This window comes from Sylvia atricapilla, chromosome 2 (assembly GCF_009819655.1).
Source record: "Sylvia atricapilla isolate bSylAtr1 chromosome 2, bSylAtr1.pri, whole genome shotgun sequence".
NCBI lineage: Eukaryota > Metazoa > Chordata > Aves > Passeriformes > Sylviidae > Sylvia > Sylvia atricapilla.
Window position 1 is genome coordinate 49,296,021 of NC_089141.1, and position 21,185 is coordinate 49,317,205.

The 21,185-nt window shown below is 40.0% G+C and overlaps 1 protein-coding gene across 1 annotated transcript in view; it reads left to right on the forward strand.

Moving 5' to 3' along the window:
- The first annotated feature begins 3,372 nt into the window (after positions 1-3,372).
- The window catches only part of RFXAP (regulatory factor X associated protein), a 48,714-nt gene continuing 30,901 nt past the window's right edge, over positions 3,373-21,185 (forward strand). The window contains exons 1-2 of the mRNA XM_066340387.1: positions 3,373-3,643; positions 14,872-15,002. Of these exons, the coding sequence (XP_066196484.1) occupies positions 3,373-3,643; positions 14,872-15,002 (402 nt within the window). The remainder of the gene's footprint in view (positions 3,644-14,871; positions 15,003-21,185) is intronic.

A 21,185-nucleotide genomic window follows, 5' to 3' on the forward strand; every position in this document is an offset into this window, starting at 1 on the left:
CAGCACAAGGAAAGACCAGCAAGAGGGGAAGAGAAATGGATTCACAATCTCATTTCTCTTTGCCATCTCATTCTCTGGGTTATCGTTTCCCCTGCTCAAAATGTAATGCCGCTCAATTTCTGCAGTAAAACAGTGAGCAGCTTTGTGAACTGGATCCAGTGGTCAGCTGGGCTTTAAATCAAGCAAAACATTTAAATTAGTAATTTGAAGTGTCAAATGTGACCTACTAGAACTGCAACCCCAGACTAGTGCAATGCCCTGCTGTCCTTACCCCACTGTGTGAGCACAGCTCCATTCTGCCACCCAAGCCCGTGCAAATTTAGCTCCCATGGCTGGATCCAAGTCACTAAGAAAGGTATGGCATTGTCACTGCCATTTCTGTTACTGACATAACACAGGTGTAACTCTGGGAGATGGGATGATCTCAATAGGAGCATCTGCCCTCTCCTCACATGGCACCACTGCCCAGCAGGCAGAGGAACACTTCCCAAACAGATTTACACATCTTGCCTAGCTGTCTGTGCATTCAGAAACAGGATAGGGTCTGCCACTAACTACACAGGCTTTAAAATACAACTTTGGAAAGTCTCGTGTAAGCATAATCATTAGAAATGCAGCTGCTGTTGCCAAACAATGCAGATGATGCTGGAGTTGGTGATTTCAATTTTTAAAAGTGGATATGCAGTATGGTGAGTGGTAATGACTTATGGTGGTGATTAGCTCCTTACAGAGGCCAAAGAACTCGCTGACTAATAAAGAGTGTAAGCCTCAGATTCCCTGAGCGAAACTGTCTACTAAATATATTCATCAAACCAAAAGTTTCTTGCATATTGCTTTTCACTGTATTTGACAATTGGCCTTGAAAAAAGAGTTAGCTGTTTATGGGATCAGAAAACATTATTTCCCTTCTGAAAGCTCTTTGAAATCCCAAACCTGTAACAGAAATTATTTGTATGTTGGCTGGTAGATAGGAATAAATGAGCCGTAAATCAAGACAGAGCAACTGTCTGACTATCCTCCCTTACTGAAAAAGTTGTAAATTTATTGCTTCCTTTGCTGCAAATGGAGGAATTAAATCCAAACCACAGATGAGACCACAGGTTGAGATGGGTGTTTGTTCCCAGCAATGTGTTTATACTTCCAGATACAGAACCATCTAATATTATAATACAAACTGTTGAAACCCCATTGGCTGTGTTCAGTGAGTGAGTTGTCAAACTTCACCAGAACAGAAAGTATTTTTCCAACTGCAGAAAATAGCAAAGATAACTGAAGCCACACATTTGATTCTTCTTTGTAATTTACTAGATGCTATTAATTTTTTCTACTCTGCAATGACATAAGGAATTGTATAGTCATCACGGTTTCAGCTGAGTTGCATCTGTTCTCTTTAGGACAGATTTGAATAGAAACAAGTAGGTTCCAACAAAATAGCATAAGGAGAAGCCACAGGCAAAAAGCACAATGGCATTTTTTTGAGGATTGCTAAGTACCAGTTTTTCAAGAAAAAGTAAAAAAAAGAAAAAAAAAAAAAAGGAAGAAGAAAATAAATCCACCTCTAAGTTAACCTGAGAACACTGGAACAGTCTTCCTAGGGAGGTGCTGGATACCACCCCAAGCTTGTCAGTGTTTTAAAGGCACTTGGACAATGCCCTTATCAACATGCTTTAGCTTTTGGTCAGCCCCAGAGTGGGCAGACAGTTGGACTAGATGGTCACTGTAGGTACCTTCCAGCTGCAAATATTCTACTATTCTCTTCTAACTAGAGCTGCAGTGACATTTTTTGCTGTGTCCAGTTCTGGGTTCTCCAGTAGAAGAGAGAGAGATATGGCGATACCGCACTGAGCCCAGCTCAGGGATGCTAAGAGGATAAAAGGATTGGAGCATCTCTCATATGAGATTGTTTAGCTGGAACTGTTTAGCCTGCAGAAGGCTCTGAACAATCTCATCAATGTATAAAAATACTTTATGGAAAGGAAGAAGAGGAGCCAGGGCCTTCCAAGTGGTGCCTGCAACAGACAAGAGACCACACTGAAACACATGAAATTCCACAAGAAAATATATTATTGAGAGGGTAGCCAAACACTGGCACAGGTTGTCCAGAGAAGCTGCAGTGCTTCCATGTGTCGGCCTGCCTGCAGCTGACCCTGCTTTGGGCCAGAGGACTGGATCAGATAATCCTCAGGCAGCCCCCTTCATGTCAGTGCAAAAACTCAGAGGCTTCTGGCTCACTGCCTCCTCCTGATGTGTTTTCTCATCCCTGGAGCTGAGTAAACAATATCTTTACTGGGAGGTAATTAGTTCAGTAATTTGTTGCTACAGAGCTGCTCAGCTCCTCCTCCTCCGTGCAGCCACATACTTTTCCAGCTTTTCCACTGTCTTTTTGTGATGTGGGTTCACATTTCACAGCTTTTTCCCTGAGCTGTTTTTGGTTGACGCTGCGCCCTCTAACTCAAACACTGCCATTCACTTTGTTAAGATATGACTCCAAGACTGCATGGCATCAGATAGTTGCAAAGTATATCTGAAAATCTATAGAAAAATATAAATATAAATAAAACAGGGATGAGGAAAGAACTGAAGGAGTTTCTGGAACACACAGAAAAATTATTTTGCTTTAGTTCACCAACTATTCAAACATATTTAATCAGAGTACCTGCTGAAAGCTATAGCAGCCTTATTTATCTAAGACTCTCTTGCATTGTTGGTCACCCTAGCCCTACTGCCAAGTTAACCCATTATATTTATCTGCCCTGAAGATTATCACATTTTTCCCATTCTGAAACAGTGTCATGCTTTTCACTTAGCAGCTCTTCAGTTCTGTGAAGAGTTTATTCCAGTGAAACTGTTCTCTGTGTTCAGCCCTTCTCTGCCAGCTCACCTGATGGGTTTGTTTCTGGTAAGCTGAAAGTCTTGTCCCAATTTCCAACAAAAGTCTTTTAACCTGGGAGCAAGTGTCACTACCTTCACCGTCTAACCCGTGGTGCTCCGGCAAGGCTGAATCCCCAAGGAACATCATGTTCCACTCTACTTGAGCTTTTTTCCTTCAGCGTTTTTTACTTTTTTTTTCGGTGAGAGCCCTAACAAAGACATCTGCCTTGGAAGATTATTTACGAGGTCCGCGTACCTCCCGTTCTCCTCGGCAGCCTGTTTTCGCTGCATGCGCTCTGGGACACCCGGTGAGCTCCGTCCCAGCTGCTCCCGCCTCAGCGCCCCTTTCGCCGCCGCTGCCCTCCGCAGGCTCCCAGAGACAAGGGCCCCGCTCTGTGGCTACAGCGGAGGATTACATGCCCCGAATGCAAGGCACAAAAATAGCCTGAAGGAGCCCCCTTTTTCTGGTTGGGTTTGTTTGTCTTTTCCTCTCCAAGAAAAATGGGCTTGCTCTTGCCTGGGGCAGCCCTCAAGCTGCCTTACGGCCCCAGTGAAGCCAAGCAGCTGGATGTGCCAGCGGGACCCGCCTGCGGCCCTGGGCTCGCACCGCAGCTCCACAAAGCTCCTGGCTCGCTCACACCGCCCAGACTGTCTAAGAGGGGCTCGGCCAAGGTCGCTTTCCTGATGCCAGATGCAGGTGTTTTCCCGGCTCCTCCCAGCGCTGTGCTTTGGAGACAAAAGCAGCATCCTGTGTATCCACTTCCAAGGGCAGGTAAGCCCATTAGTGTAATCATGATAATCACCATGCAGGTGACTGCGAGGACCAGGCAAGATGTGCTATTTTTCACTTCGGTTTTCTTTGTTTTAGATCAGTGGGAGCTCAGCACTCACTGTAAGTCTGAAAACTCACGGGTGGCTTGTAGGTTATCAGCATATAGAATCTCCAGGTGCCTTCTGAAAATTGGACTGGCTCCTTTGCATAGCTTCACTTCACCTTCAGTCCCTTAGGGGCAGCAGCACAGTGGCTGCATTTGTTTCAGCACCAAAAGGTGCACTTTTAATTCAATAAATGTCTTTAAACAGCTTCAATTTAAAAATCAGAGGCAGAAAAGTAAACTTTTTTTAAAGTATAATCTAATGTACAGCTTTTTACAAACAAACTTAGACTTTTTCCTTTGTAAATTTATAATTTTTTGCCACAATATCTATTTCTAAAGAGAAAACCTATACGATTGATTTGTTAAAAATGAAGCATTTTATGACATTATTCTTGCCCATAGATTTCTCTAGGTAAAACATTCTACTGTTTAAAGGAAAAAAATATTATTCAATTATTTCTCTCCTCAATAAACAAGTGTAGGTGTCTGTCAGGGCATTTTTGCCACACATACTTACTTATGAAGCTGCACTCCTAACACTGAATGCTGATCTGGCCATATAGACCTGGTCCCAGAGTACAGTTGCATCTCTCTTTTTTGTTTGTTTGTCATAGGTATTATTGGTTAAATATAAGATGGAAACTAGTTAATGAATTGTGCCCTCACTGCTCCTTCAGCACAGGGATCAATTTGTCACATGTTTTAGAATATTAGCCACAATCCATAAATCATTTGCATGGCTTTTTCTTGAGCTTGGGCTCAGCAGCTGCTGACATGTAAAAAATTAGTGTAAAAAATGTATTTATGATGGAGATTCCCTGTGTAGTTTGTTCAGGGCAAATCCTGCTCCAGCTCCCTGGATGCTGCTGCAGAGCTAGAAACTGTATTCCAGGAGAATGCTGCCGAAGTACCCTCCCTTTTTCCAAACAGCTTCATCAGGATGCAGAAGGTGAAACTTATTAAACTAGGACAAGCTAAAACACCTGTCAGGAAAAAGGAATGATGATAGAAAGGCCCCCTAGCAAGAACAGAAGCATGGCAGGGAGCAAAAGGAGATTCAGCCTGAAAAACATAAAAATGGATGTGTCTGGGGCAGGAGTAAACTCAGAAAGGACTACCAAGGAGCAGCAGTGACAGAAGAGCGTCTTCTCATGAGAGGTGTGATAAATTAGGCACAAATAAGCAATATTGCAGCAAAAAGGTCAATAAGGCTATCATCCCTCACAGGGATGATAGACACAGTGTCCCTTTTTCTCCTGTCCTCAGTGCCACTCTCAGGGACACCCAGGGACAGCTACTGGGTGAGGGGAAAACAAAGTTCACATCTGGGCAAGTAACTTCACTGGCCCACACATGGGAAGTTCCTCCCTAGCCCCAGTCACACATTTCCCTCCTGCTGCAGCTCTGGCTGTTGCTGCTCCGCTCCTGAATCCCTTGCCTATGGCAAAGCATTTTCTGCCCAGAGCATGTGATAGTCCTATTTTTCCCATACTCTAGTGCTTTTTTTGCTCTTTTTTTTTTTGCATCCAAGGGATTGCCAAATAAATTACGCTCTGTCTGGGATATCACACAAGGCTCTCCCAGGCTGTCATGGTGCCTCTCTGCTGGAGAGCTCAGCTGGAGACACTGAGCTGGTGTTTCCTGTCACCTGTCCTGCCCCAGCTCTCCTGCTCCATAGCACAGTTCAGCACACGTGGAACTAACTGCTCTTCAAAATATGTTCTTTACATGTCCAGAGAGGGCTTTTCAATGAGAAATGCCTCTATCCTCACAGTAATTTTTGATGGTATTGTAACATTGCTGGAAAACCCATAGGAGTATGCCTAATTTCCACAGTAAGAAGTCTGTAAAATGACTAACACACATTTTCAGCATTTTCTTTAAACCAGAAGCTGCTTCATGGTTTTCAGTTTCCATTCATGCTTTGAGGTTGTTTTTATTCAGAAATTAACTCCTGAATGAACATGTCACTTTATCCCTGCAGGAATAATTTTCCTTCACTAACTTTTCTCTGTTTGAGAAAATACACTGTTTTAGATGATGGTCCTATCTTATATTCCTGAAGAAATGTCTAAATTTGCCATTTCAGCCATCACTGTGAAAACAAGTGCTTGTGAAGGAAAAGGGTAACCTTAACATCTGCTCCCAACAGTGAATTAAAGGGCAAGTTAGATCTGCCAGACAATTTTGTTAGACACAGGTAGTCCAGGATTCATGGTGTTGGTTGTAAGACACTATCAGTCTTGCTGATGTCAAGTGAGGGGCAAGCCTGTGCTTCACAGTGGGTGAAGTGAGATCCTGTGGTCCCACCCTGACCTGAAAGGGTATCAAGTACACAGATTACCTCCCACATTGCCACATTGCCCCTCATCTTCTGCTCTTGCATGGGCTGGTGGCCCAGGGAGGATCTGGAAGGACCATGCCCAGATAAATGTGTGCACTGAAAAGGGACCCTGCAGCCCTACGCTACAAAAGAAAAATTTCCAGGAAGAAATCCTCTTGACAAAAGTTTTAGAAATTTATTACAAAATATTGTAGCTAATTTTGAAAGTAAAGAAGATTGTACTGACAGATTTATAATTGCTTAGATCTACTGATAATTCAGAACAAGGCATGTTGTTTGACCAAAGGCACTTTCTGGTGTCTAACTCATCAGTATTCATTCAGTGGAAATAGAGCTTGCTGTGATGAAAAAAAAACCCAGATACTGTAACTTGAACTTTGGCAAGATCAAAAGCAATTAGTTGGGTACTAGAATCAGAGTGCTTTCAGATGAAGTGGAAGAGAAGGCAGCAAAAAAAGAAAGCTTTGCATGATTTTGCATTACAGAAAATTGTAATTTTAATGCTGGATTCTAATGCTGTAATAAAAGGGTTGTTGCAGAGGGAAAAAGAAAGTGGAAAAATCAGGAAGACAGACTGACCTTTGCTCAAGCTTGGGTGCTCCTATCCTTTGTCATCTGGATTTGTTCAGTGGTTATCAAAAAGGCAGAACTCTGCTGTTGCACCCTCCTGTGCTCTGGTCTATCTGAGTAGATATCCTCTTAAAGCAATCCTGCTGGGATGGTCTTCTGAGGTGGTCTTTGGTTTTCTTCCCCAAAGACACATCCCAGCAGAGGGAAAAGTGAAGAGGAAAAACCAAGGAAGTTTTAACGATAATAGAATTAGATATATAAATATATAGATATAAAGATATACAAATAAACAAACAGAGAATAAGCAAAAGGTGAAAATTGTGTAGATAGAATTGAACTGAATCTGCACCTCTTCTGTCTCTCTATCTTAAAAAAAATGCTTACAGAAAAACAAGAGGAAAAATAATTATGCTTTGAGGCAAACCACCCACCAATTGCTTCCTATTTACAACTAGAAACTCGCCATGCAAAATAGATAAATGGAAGGGTAATTAGGAAAATGGATATGATTAAATGTTTGGGGAGCATGGTATCTTCCCTGCCTGTGTGTGCTCAGCTGCTGCAGGAAATGCGCCAGAGAGGACGGAGAAACAGAGCCAGATCTGCAGGCAAGGAATAATGGGCAGGTGGACTCTGCCTTCAGTAACACTGGGATCCATGAGCTCTGAGGGGGATTTGAGCAAGCAGGATCTGCTCTCATTTGTTTCTAGCCAGCCTTAGGGATTGTCCTGGCATCCTCAGCCCAGGGCTGGTGGGTACCATCCACTGCCTCCTCTCTTCCCAGCAGCCAAGATGCTGTAGGAGCTGCTGGGAGACAGTGTGACTCCTGTGAACATCTGCAGGGTGACTAGCTGTAAATGCCTTAGGACAGCTTTGTGGTTGCCTGAAGTAGTTATCTAACCCTTCTCTTGTCTGGAAGGAAAAAACAAGAGGTTTACATCACTCACTTGTATCTGAAGATGCTGACTTGTGTTAGACTGGAAATGTCTGCTGCTATGAGGACTGTGGCAAAGAGAATAAAAAAACAGAAGTAGAATGAGAGTAAGGCAGAGTATAGAAGTACAGAGGGATTGACTTTGCTGTACATCATCCTCAAGGATCATAGGATCTACAGTGAAGCAACCCAGTTGTTCCCCTCAATCCTTCTACTATTCCATTAAATCTAAAGATAACTTAAAATTTCTATGCTTAAAACAATGCAGCAGCTTGGAAAGCAGGAGGCATGGTTTTCAGCAGAAAAAAAAGATTAGATACCTGTCCTGTTTTGAAGCAAATAATGTGCAGGCTCTGGGAAGTGGTCCTACTAGAATTAGCCTCCAAGCAGCCAAATCTGCAGCACAGTCCTATACAGGCATTTCCTGTCTTCTCTTTTTCTCTGGAAAACACAGGTCACAGTTTACTGTCATGAGCTTGATGCATTTCTGTCAAAATTGAATTAAATAAACACCATTATTAATTGAAATGTTTTATTACAACATTTTGGAAACAAGCACTGTTCTCAGATTGTTTTTCACTATATTTAAAGGTGACTCAGACATATCTATTTTAAAATTAAATATTTAAAGCATGTCTATACAGATCAAATGAAACAATCTTGTTTAACCTTTTTGAATAATCCCCTTTAAAAAGTAGATTTAATTTTTTTTTTCAAAAACAGAATATTTTTTGTGAAGAAAATTTACTTCAAATAGACCTGTGATGAGTTTTTCAATTATTTAATCAATCAAGAAAAAAAAAAGTCATTTATTTATAAAACTTTAATCTAATTTTCCTTTATGACTAGATCCTAATGCATGTTTGCACACAGACCTCCTGTTGACCTCCTTGGAAGTTACACATCTAAAGGGAATGCAGAACCAGACTCAGCAGACAAAATTAGTGATTTTCTAATTGCTCTAATTGGTGTTTAATTTTTCCGCTGTTTAGAGACCAAGTTACTGACTTTTAATGGGAAAAAGAAATATATGCTGGAATGAGAATGTAATCGGATAAGAAAAATAGCTAACATTATATTAGAGCTCCAGAAACAGAGCAATTGGTAAATGTGAATGTTTTCATTTGAGTTACAAATGCCACCGATTGCCATTTCCGTTGCCACTTCTACTAATTTGTATTCAGAAAACCACATCCCTGAAAATGTGTAAAACATCTGCTTTGAGAAACTCAGTGTCAATAGCTGAACCATGTGCAACCATGCCATACAGAGACCCTTGGATGGTACAGAGGAAGAGGAGATCATTTCCATTATGGATAGGGATTTGTGAGCTGTCCACAGGATGGATCTAATCACATTACCCATTAATTCAGCCTACATGGGGGGAAAGAAAAGACTCAAAAATATCAGCAATGACATAAAGTATATTAGGATTTATTAAGATGAAACATGACACTGACTTCAGCTGCCTCCCCTTGCACGGAGGTACTTCAGGAACTCCCCGTTTTCCTATTTTCTTTGGGTTTTGCTAGTTTCTTTGTTTTTCCTGAAATTAGTGCCTGTCCTATGTACATAGCACTTTATGCTAAGCAATCTGAAACTCTCTGGCACAATAATAAGGTGTGACTTGACCTCCCACTGATTTACTGAGCCTAGAAAACCTCTGCAATAAAAACTGCAGTGGAACAGTTGGGTAATTTCACAGCAGTAATTCATGGCCTATCCCCTCCCACGCTTTACCAATACCCTTTACTGAGCAGTACTGACTCTCTTAGCATGCAACACAGGCCTTCTGATGATAATCAGTAACATCTGCTTTAGATCAAAAGGGTAGGGAAAAATATTCCTTGCAAGCAGACTCTGCTCATCTTGGTTGTCTGTAGCAAATTTCAAGTTTGCTACAGACTGGCGCATAACAAAAAACTACAGTTGACAAGGGGTATTTTTAGCTACATACCTCTCATCTGGATATCAATATACAGAAGCTCATTTGGGTTTTGAATTTCTATCAGTAATGATTTTCCAAGCATCTCCTGAGTCCTAGTAAATTCATTGAGCCTAATTGATAAACGTGCAATGGGAAAAGTCTCTACAGTTAAATCGGGAAATGCTGTAAATACCATTTTGGGCAGTATGTTTGATAGGTTAGATAAAGATCAATTAGTTAGAACCCTTAAAGGTGGTGCTGCCACAATTCTGAGCCCTTTTATGAAAATGCCCTTACCACTACTATATGCTCTATTGCCATTCATTGGAACTATTTAATTTCTTCAGTCCAATATTAATTCATATTAAAGATAAGTAAATAGATAGATAGATAGATAGATAGATAGATAGATAGATAGATAGATAGATAGACCAACCTACAGATAGACATCCCAGGGCGTGTGCTGCAAATAAAACTCCTTATTGCTGACTATACACAGTGAAGGAATTGTTAAGTGAACTTCTAGAAACCTAGGCTTTATAGGATGAGATCACCTCTGAAGGAATTCTTTCTCTTTCTTGCTTGTGTTACCCTAAAATATGCATTCTGAAAACATTGTTTTCTAAGTTATTTCAGATACATTTTATTTTATTTTCATACCCTCCCCTGCCCCCTGACCTCTTCACCATTGCATCCTGGTTTTCTGGAAATGCCCAAAGATTTTGGGGTTTACAGGGTTGTATTACAGAATTTCAATTAACAAGTCATCTTTATAATTTAGGGATTATTTTGCTGCCCTGCAAAATCCAGTAGTAAAGTCTGGATTAAAAACATTATAGAAACACTTTCAGTGCAGGTTTTGGATTTGCCAAGGCTGTGATTTCACAAAGCTAAGGACCAAAACAAGTTTCCCTGTGATGCTTTTCAGTACGTGCAGATGAAGCACAGATTTTTCTGACATCCTGCAAATGTCTGTTGACAATGAGAAATTAGTTCATTTTACTTTCTCTCACTCTCACATACACATCTATTTTTGTGTGCTTGTGTGTATGCCACCAAACTCCTCAATCCTTCCCATCATTTCTGTCATTCTTTTCTGAATTCTCCAATCTCTTCTAGGAAGATGCTCAGCATCCCACTCAGTGTTGCAGCTCCTGCCACCCCTGAGGCACAGAGAATATTTGCAGGATTTCTGCTTTGCAAGTGGATGTTTCTGCATAAAGAGACCCATATTGGTCATATCTTACAGTAACCTCACATTTAACAATTTTTTTAGCTCCAAATCAATCTGTGTGAGTCTGGAATCAATCAGCACCATTGAAAACCTGGGCAGAGGAATGTTGAGCATGGTATAGTCAGAAAACTGGACCCTGGTCCACTCAAATAATTCCAAACCATCTTTTCTTTGAAGATTCTCTCCTTAGTGCTTTGCCTCCACTGTACTCATCTTGTTCCAGTTCAGCTCACCCTCGGGATTTCTTTTAATACTCTGTTAACACCTTCATTCAGATTATTAAACAAGCATCCATGTAATACCAGTCTCAGCAGTAAACCACTGAGCCCCAACCCAACACATTAATGTTTATTGTTGCCCTTTGGTTACAATTCAGGGAGTTTTTATCCCAGTGAAAGTAACTATCAAGACAATTATCTGAGTAATATTTCATAAATTACTCTACCTAGTACATTACAGAAATGTAATTATATTGGTGTAAAGTGCCAGAGCTAGCAACAGAATTAAGCATGTTACATTTAAAGGAGACCTGCTGCTGTTATGTCCCCTGCATTTCTTCTCCCTAATTTTGCTTGCTTGAGGCAGAGCCAGGGCCTGGGAGCAAGAAGGGTGCTTGGGGAGCACATGTATGGAGCCATGAGATACTGTGGAGCAGACACTGCTCCACTGGACAGGGAATGTCTATAACACTGTGCTCAGTGGCTCCTGTTTTTCTTTCACAGATATCTGGCGGTTTTTTTCCTCAAAATTCCCTTCATTGCACAAAGTGAGGTGGGAGCTGGGAGCTTATCCTCATCCAAATTTAACTGCCAGGATTGTTTCTCCCTTCCAGAGAAACCAAACTACATCTGATTTTCTCTTCTTGTTCACACAGAGGTTAGAGCTTGAGCTGCCTTACTGAGAAGTTTCTTGCCCCTGACACCACCAACTAACAGGCAGTCTCTTCATTGTTCTTCATACACTTCCTCCTGGTCCAACCCTTAAACCACTGTTGGAAGTTTCTTGCAAACTGCTCCTTTTCTGCTGTGTCTCAGCAGACAGCCTTTGTCTGGGAAGCACATACAAGTCTGGGAGTGTCGTTGAAGCTACTTGGGATTGATGGCTTCTCCCAGACACCATCTCAGCTGGCTCAGGCTCTGCAGGAACTGGCAATGTGGCTGCTCCCAATTAAACCTTACATTTGCTGCATAAATACCACAGTCCCCATATGACCTGAACCGACTGTCTTTTTTATGTTTATATTTTCCGGGAGCCCATGTCTGGTTTGGCAATTAACAGGTCTTTTATTAGATCTCCTTTACTTCCTAAATGCTCCTATTTTCCTTTCTCATTATGACATAACCTTTTTATGGTCAGATAAAACTCTTCTTGTGCGAAATTCAGTCCCCTCACCAATTTCTGGATGTTTTCCTTTGTGGCAGCCTTTTTTTCAGGCAGGAAGCGGCCTTCATTAAAATGTGTTGTATTTTTCATTTGTCCTTTGACCATTTCCAACTACATTTCTACTGGTTTTGTCTATTTATACTTTTTTTCCTTAAAAGCCTTAGCCAATTCTTTCTCTTTATTTTGTTCTATTGTTGTAGGTTTTCTTTAATCTCAGTTCTTTTGTTTAGCTTATTAGTGTCAACCTGAAGATGGGGGTGATAAGGAAGAAGCAAAACAGAAAACATTCCTGAGATCTCACCCTAATCACAAAATTAAACACTTGATAAAAGCAGGAGCACCTTCTGGTATGAGTTGCTTAACCATGCTGAGAGAAAACATCACTCCTGGCCACTGAAGGCACTTGGCTTCCCAGCTAGTGGCATTCAGCCTCTGAGCACACACCTCCACTTTTATCCAGAGAGACTATTTGCTGAAATTGCTATTAAGCAGCTGGAAAAAAATGTGAAAATCACAGAAGGGTTTGGGTTTTTTTGTTTGTTTGTTCTTTTTCCTGCAGAATCACAAATTCAACTAGCCTTCCAAGGTGTTAGAATTATTTGCTACACTAAATTCTGTCTTACCTAAGTCAGCAGTGACAATAAATACTTCAAGGTATTTTGTCATATCAGAGGCATTTGTCTTACCACAAGGTGTCATGCCCTATGAGGTGACCAGAGTACAGCAGTATTGTGTTCTACTTTCATTTGTTTTAAACACAAAGTTTTTGACAGAAATCTACCAAAAAAGTTACTGTCTTTCTAAAGGAAAAGTTAATAGAGCATCAGATACCATATTTCAAAGCCTGACTGCATTATTCAAGGTAGAAAAAAAGCTTTAGCTTTATTTAAATCATTCAAAGTATTGTTTTCAAACCTGCCTCAGTTATCGATTGCAGTATTTTCTGCAATGACTTGCAAAGCTACCTCTCAAAGTAATAGATAATTTTTAATTGATGAAAATTCTATGAGAGAGTAATAAAAGGAAAATCTTCTTGAAAGGATTTTCGTGATATTTTGCAATCCAGCCTGGCTCTCAGTGTGGATCTGAGGCATGAATGTATTTGCATAAATGAAAAGAAATATGGGAAGGTTATTGAACTTACAGCACTGTTGGCCTTACTGCATGGACTGAAAGCCTTTACCAAAACATTACTTTTGCACTCTGTTTCCCTGCTCATCCATGTCAGAAGGCAACAGTTTTTCACAGTGCCAAAGGTCCTTCATGCTGCAATCAGGCTGTGGAGCCACCACTTACTGTCTGCTGAGCTAGGCACTGGAAATCACTGACTTTTGAGTGTCACAGTTAGGACTCACTGTGAGATGTACTAGACCAGGATACATTTGCAATGTGTTTCAGTGGAGACATCCTCACCTCAGTCTTTGTTCACCAGTCTCCTGAGACAGACTTTTGGACATGTTTTATCATACTTGCAGCCCCAAATGAAATTGCAACTGTGCATAGGGCAATCCCCAAGGAAACCCAATCTAAACAAAATGAGAGGGAAAAAAAAAACCTCCCACAGCTATTTTTCTTCTTTGCAAGTAACTGATCAGGTCTTTCAAGTGGAATGTTAAATGTCTTTTCCCAGTTCATATTAGAGGTATATACCTCTAATTTGCATTTAACAAACCTTAGATTGCACCTCATTATCTTGAATCCAGCATTGCACCGAGAAGGCTCTCCTTCAAATATTCTTTTATAGCACAGATCTTCCTTGTGTCTCTAAGCCTCTGTCTAGAGGCCCTCTGACCATTGTCCCCACAGCAAACAAAAGCTACATATACTCAGTGCTAAGTAGCCATCTCTTTTACACATCACCTGATAAAATGTGAAAAAGCTTTATCTTATCAAACTATGCAACTGTGAATCTAAATGACTTTCAAGTATTTCCATTTTCTTTTTCTCAGGGAGGGGTTCTTTTTCTTTGGTTGGCTTTGGTTTTGGGTTTGTGGGGTTTTTTGTTACTAACTGCCAGTTAAGGGAGAATAAGCATCTCCTATTGCAGATGAGACGTACTGGCAGTCAAAGGAGTCCAGACTGACTAGCTCAGGTTGTCACTGCAGTAATATACCCCGAGGCAGGTGACTTCCACAAACCTCTGCTCTCTGAAGGCCTAGCTTGCAAAACTATCACAGAGCAGATATAGTGCGTTAGCTTTGCATCTCCCTTCTTTGCACAAATCAAGCCCCCTAACAAACAGGGATCAAAGACATTTTCTTTTTTTGTGCAACAGCTGTAAACAGTAGTGCAGAAAAAAACTGAGGGGTTTGTTTTAAACAGTTTACTCTGTTTAAACACTCTCTTTTGGGTTTTTTTGTTCTACTCACAGCGCAGTTTCTTCATCCGTATGTGATGAAGTAAGTGCCATTCACTTTATACAAAACCACTAGATAGCTGAAAATCTTTAGCAAAGAAGAAATGGAATGATTTCTCTAGTGTTATCATCTACTGTCCAAATAATGAAGCAGGGGAAAACTGTTCAGCTCTCATAATTTAAGCCAAATAAGGATTAAAGCAATGTATTGATTAATTAATGACACATAACTCACCTGCAGTACACTCAGGATCAATACCAATAATAACATTATTGGTATAAATAAACCAGAGATAAACCATGCTTCTGTAGGCTAAGAAAGGTCCCTCCACAAGCACCTTATGTGCACCTTGAGTGTTGGATCCCACTTGTAGTGCCTCATCCAGTCATGCCACCCGATGAGCACTGGCTCCATGAGGAGTTCAATAAGGATGATGATCGCAGTAGGAAAGCTGACAGGGCAGATTCTGGCAGTGTTAAACCACATTCGACTATACCCTTCAAGGTATCTGCCCCAACCCCAAACCAATTTTCAGCTTCTTTTATACTTCTTTTCAGGCTGACTTCTCCTGTCACAAGCACTACACGAAAGAACACTCACCATCAGGTTAAGAAGTGAGGAGAGAAAGATAAATTTTATTATGATTTGGGGTTTAAATAGGATTTGGAATTTGACCAAGGATTGGGGGATGAAATGACCACCTCTCTGACCCCAGTGGTCAACTCAGAAGTCCATCACAGAGAGGAATATAAAAGCAATCTACTTTGTTTATGTTAAATGCATGAGAAACTCCAGTAGAAATATGTAAACAAAATCAGAAGGCTGAAAATCAGGGCGACGTCCTCCTTTGTTTCAAAGCTCTCTTCGAAGTTCCCTGGCTATTGTTTCATCCATTGATGTTCTCTCTTCCTCATTAACACCCTCAGGTTGGAGCTTATGGTTGTCTTCATCTTCAACATGATCTGTTAACATGGACAAATGTCGTCCAACCAATTTCGTGTATTCAACACATACACACATTTTACCTCACATTGTTGTGCTACCAGGTGTTGTTATTCAGGCATTTTGCCAAGTGTAAACTGTGCAAGCACCTACACAGTTAAGTTTGAAAAGTGCTGTGAATATTAATATCTTCCCTGGTAATTTTTTATTGTTTAATGTAGTTTACAGTTTAATTTGCTATCTTAGGGAATGCTTGAAACAGCACTCACCAGCACATTTGTTTCTCATTTAAGTAAAATTAATGGCAGCCACTGAATTAAAAGTTGCTCTTGTCATTGTTGCTAATTATACAAAGATAAACACCTGTGGCCAAGCCCAGCAAAATGAGTTGCTAAAGTGTTGGTGAGAAATAAGGCACAGATGCCTATTACTATCCATCAGCTTGGCTTTATCCTGGTGGACTGCACAAAGACTGGGAAGCTGAGGAATCCTTTGCTTCCACATTTGCCCTTGTTTTCAATGTACCATGGTAGATCAAGCACAGAGCCAATGCAGGCTGTCAAACTCTACTGAAATCTCTTCAGCAGTTTGAATAGTCATTTACAGCAGTGGAGGTTTGTGTTCCAGCTTCAGGGAAACGTCAGCTGCACCTGGCCTTTATAAACCTATGTCTAAACACTTCCTATCAAAAACCTGTGACTGCAGAACTAGCCCCTGTCATGGGATTGTTATACTCTGCCACCTTGCAATCCTCTGCCCTCCTAAGCTGGGCTTTGAGCTCCTTTTTACCACTACATGAACCAAGAGAAGGATGTTTTCCTTTTCACTGTCTGGCTTTTGAACCATGCCAGCTGTGCAGATTTTGTCTCTTGGTCCTGTCCTGTTGCCTTCATGGCCCATGCTGGGAAACCAGCACAGACTACTTAAGCCACCTGAAATTCATTTGCAGAGCTCCACTGTGGGACATGTCTGAACCCAAAGAGAAGCAACATTATGAATATTTTCCTAGGTACTTACAAAGTATAGCTATGATACAGTGGAGCAAATACTGGCTTGCTTTGGTAACCAGGCTGTTGCAGGTAGAAAGGGCAGCAGTCTGAATGAGAAACAGCTCAAGAGGGAGGAAAAAGAAGAAACTGAGATAAAACAACTAGCTATTGTCTGCAAAATGGGAATATCAAAGCTCAAAACAAAGTTAAACAATGCTGTAAACAAGACTGAAAGCTTGGTCTCCAGGGTTATTAAAGAGTTATACAGTTTCCTGAAGAAATCAAAAGAACTTGTCAGCAACTGGTTGCATGAAGACCAGCAGAGACAAAATAAGTTATATCATGCCTTTCTTGGGTAAGTCTTGAGGAACCTAAATTTTAAAATAAAATAACTGAGTTGGGAAGGAAGGAAAAGGATAAAGGCTCTGCTTTTCTCAATCTTGTTTTCTCTGCTTGTTACATCTCTATGAATAAATAAATCACAGTAGTCTGGGAAGCAGTTGTGCTGGATTGTTTTCAAATAAAAACCTGAAGGATGGCAAATTGGTGTGATACTAATTTTGAAAACTACTCTGGAAGAGATTTGAGGAACTCTAGGTCTGTAATCCCGATGCATCTACTAGGCAAAATAAATGAAAGTATAATGAAGATTAGAATTAGTGGAATAACTATTGAATAAAATAAATATTGAATAAAAATTATCTAATTGAGCAGAATAATCAAGGTTTTTATGAAGAAAAATGCTGCCTTATAAACAAGACCTTCAAGTGATTGAACAAAAATATGGATGGAGATGATCAAGGCGGACTTGGATTTCCAAATGATTTTTGACTAAGCCCCTTGCCCAAGATCATTTAGGGAACTAAGCAACCATGGAGCAAGGAGGACAGTAGTTTTATGGATGGATAAATGGCAAAGAGATAGAAAACAAATAGTTTTATGGATGGATAAATGGCAAAGAGATAGAAAACAAAACAGGAGCAATTGTTTGCTTTTCAGATTGGAGGGAGTTACGGGGGATCATTTTGGTATTCGACATAAAAAGGAAAGGAGCTGGAAGAGGAGACAGGTAATAGGCTAGTGTGATATTTCTGATGAAACTAAGTTACAGTTTTAAGGATGACGTCAACAATGAACAAAGATGGACATCCTACAGTGTTATGTTATGGGAATCAATAAAGAAATGAAGCAACATGATTAAAAGAGTAGCCTCACTGAAACAAGGCTCTTGCACATTAAAATGTTATACTGGACAAATAGAGATTAATTTTACAGTGTTATTTGAAAATGGAAGTAATTTAAAATGGCATTCTGGGGTTCCATATTTGTTATAGCTTAATTATTTTCAGATCAAACACATTGACTCTGTCACTAAGAGATGTGCTCTGCTAGCCCTGAAAATTCTGCCTGCCTTCTAAACTTCAGACTAGATTATCTTCTCATTATATCTGCTTTAATGCCTATAGAAAATCAAGCTGTGAATTCACTCAAGATTCATCAGCTCTAAGATCTTCCAGCTGTGCTTTTCTGAAATTTGTGCATAACTCCATGACCCCAGGTTTGGAGATCACTGTGATGAGAATGCCCTTGAGGGATTCAACACATTCAGTTTTATTGATATTATGTAAACAGGGTGCTTGCAGAGCTGAAACACATAAAAGAGTATTTCTGCCACAAAATAGGCAGATCTGACAGTATGTTCACAGGAATGATCTGTGTGTAAGAAGATGGCATTTTTGCATATCTGCTTTCCAGAGTATGACTACACAATAATTATTTTTGAAAATACATCAGACTAATGCATTCTGATATATTCTGTAAAATTAATTAAGCCATAGCAATGGCAGGTAGAGCAACAGCATTTGCTGTTAAATCCTCAGTGATTAGTTTATTATAGAATTAAGAGCTATAGAACTAAAGAACTGTAGAATTATAGAATTAAGGAATTTTTCCATTCTCCTGCTAGTACAGATAAACTCTCAAAGGCTTTGGGAAAAATTATTTGGAACCTAATGAATCATAAATTTTAAAAATAGAATTAAACTAACTACTAGAGTTCCTTTGTAATACAAGATGACAGATCTTTTATAGAAAGAGACAAATTAATCTGTTTAAAGAATCAATATGTGTACACCTGCTAAACTAATTTGTTTACTGTGAACAGTTTCTTTAAATGCCAGCTGTTGTGTTCTGTGTGATGGTAGCCACAAAGGATGTACAGTCTTTTTAGCTCCTTCACAGAGCCTTAAGAACATTTATCCTAGCTGGGTTTTAACTCAAGAATGAGCTGTCTGCTGAGAAAGCATGTTTTGCTCACATTAGTAATTTTAAGTGTGGGGATAAGCCAAATTGCATATTCCTTTTTGTTGGATGCCTTAAATTCAAGACGCAATCCTCATTTTGTCTTCCTGAATCAATAAATTTCTATCTAAATGCAGGAGCACCTAAATTTTTGCCTTTGAAGTCCCTGGGGGTTTTCTTAAGGGACAATTTATTTCTGAAACTATAGGAAGGTAAATCCTGTGTTGTCTCACCGAGAACCAAAACTGACATCTATCCAGAGTGCTGGACAGTTGAAACACTGAGTGGATGTCTCAGCAGCTTGGCAGACTGTAGGTTCATTCTCTGTCAGTCTACTTTTCTAAGTTTTTTTTAACCCTGTGCTAGTTCACACTTAAAGTTATAAAACACACATCAATGTATTCAAGTAGTAGAACCACCTTGAATTTTGTATTTGACACTAATAGAAGGTAAGTCATCCTAATACCTTCAGCATAGGCTGGTGAGCCAGAAATTCTTTATTTCTCTTGCAGTGTTGTTGTTCTCCACATCCCTGCATTACTGTGCAATGTGATTTGAGTGATTAGGCCAATTTGACATGCGACTCGACACAGAGAGAAGAGGACAAGAAAAGAAGTTGTGCCTTCTTGTGCAGGGTTTCCTGCATAATATCCACTGCTCTTTCACAATAGGTCGATGCTTTTCAGAGAAAGATGAAACCAAGTTGAAGGATGTCTCAGTCCTTATATGGATGATTATTGAGAATTAAAACAATTCTTCCTATTGAAATGCAGTTGTTGCTCATTACAGAGATTACAGACAAAAAGTGCATCTATTTCAAGATTTAAGTTAATCTTCCCACTGATTTAAAAAATGTGAAATGGTCTGAGGTATCCACAGTGTGAATGTGTCTAGAATGAAAACAAGATTCTTTCAGAGTAGGTTTGCCTCCAGTTCACAAGATTTAAGTTTGTTTAGTCATCAAAATCCAAAGTAAGTGTCATGGAGAGCTTCATTCTTCACTTACTGCTAAGCAATGGTGGCATATATCCCTGCTTGGGAAAACAGATGAATAAACATCTGAATGTGATGATCAGCAGCTGGCAATTTTTACAAATTTTAAATGAGATGGTTTGGTTTCAAAGAGACAGCCATTAGAGGAGACAAATGCTTTTTGTCTCTATAAAACCTCATAGCATGGTCTCCCCACCACGGAGCTATCACTCTGAGCTGATAACCAAACCCAAAACACAAAAACACTTACTTTCAAATCTAGGCAGATCAACACTACATTGTGGTCACTGCACTAATTGTGGTTTATTCCCAAAAATATATACAAAAAGGATAACAAGGATGTTACTGCATCCTGCTTTATTCCTCAATTGAGGAAATGAAGGATTAATCCTAGACCACCAAAGTTGATTAATCATTAATTCAATGAAAGTGTGGGACTAATTATCTCTGAGGATTGGAGCCAAAGCAGTTTGCTAAAGGTTATCAGGAAGTCTTTGACCAGTCTGTGCAGAAAAGAAACTTGGAATATGATAAACACGCATCCAAAAATGCAACCAAACACTGTCTCTGATTTCTGTTTAGAGCATTTAGGCATCCTGAGGAGACCACTTTGATGATAACCTCTCTGATACTTTAAATGCAGCAACACAAAACAAGTGACAGGCAACCCAAGTTGTGACTTTGCAACTGCAGTGATTGTTTTTTAAATTGTGGTTGAGTGTCAAGTGGTTTTGTACCTTGGTGAGTACAGGCTAAGCTGCCTCACATTTGCTGTGGGTTGAAAACATTCTGACAGGCTCCCACAGCAGAACAACAGCTGTGGTATAAACTTGCCCTGTGGTAACTTGTTCATGCAGCCAGTCATTCCTTCTGCTAATTTCCAGGGATTCATAAATCCCAGGGTGAAAAATGTACACTTCTTTTTATTTTATCCCATTTTTTTGGTGATAAAGTATAGAAAAATATTTTATAGGGGTCTTTGTGCTTGTCTAGTTTTGAATATGAAATAGGTTTAGTGCAATTCTCTGACAGCAGTTCTGCCATTGCTAAGCTGATCAGCAATTCAGGAGCAGCACAGCTGAGCTCTAGTATAAGCTATCAGTAAAAATCACCACTGGGAATTACTGTGTACTTCTGAAGAACAAAATCCATTTTAAATCAGAATGAGAGATGCGGGACAGTCAAGGAAGCTTGGAAGGTGACCTGGGTAGTGTTATCATTTAAATGGATTTTATAAAATATCAATTTTTCAAAGCTTTACTCATTCACATGATATAAGACCAGGCCCTCAGGGATTCTGCATCTCATCAGGAGCAAAACAAGGCAGCAAAGAGAGAGCTGGGCCATAAATTGTGCCTGATGGCTTGGTTTCTTGAGAGCCTGCAGCAGTGTAACCACTGAACTTTACAGAGTACTTGATCACACAGCTGGCATGTCCTAAAAGAGGGTTCCAATAAAATAC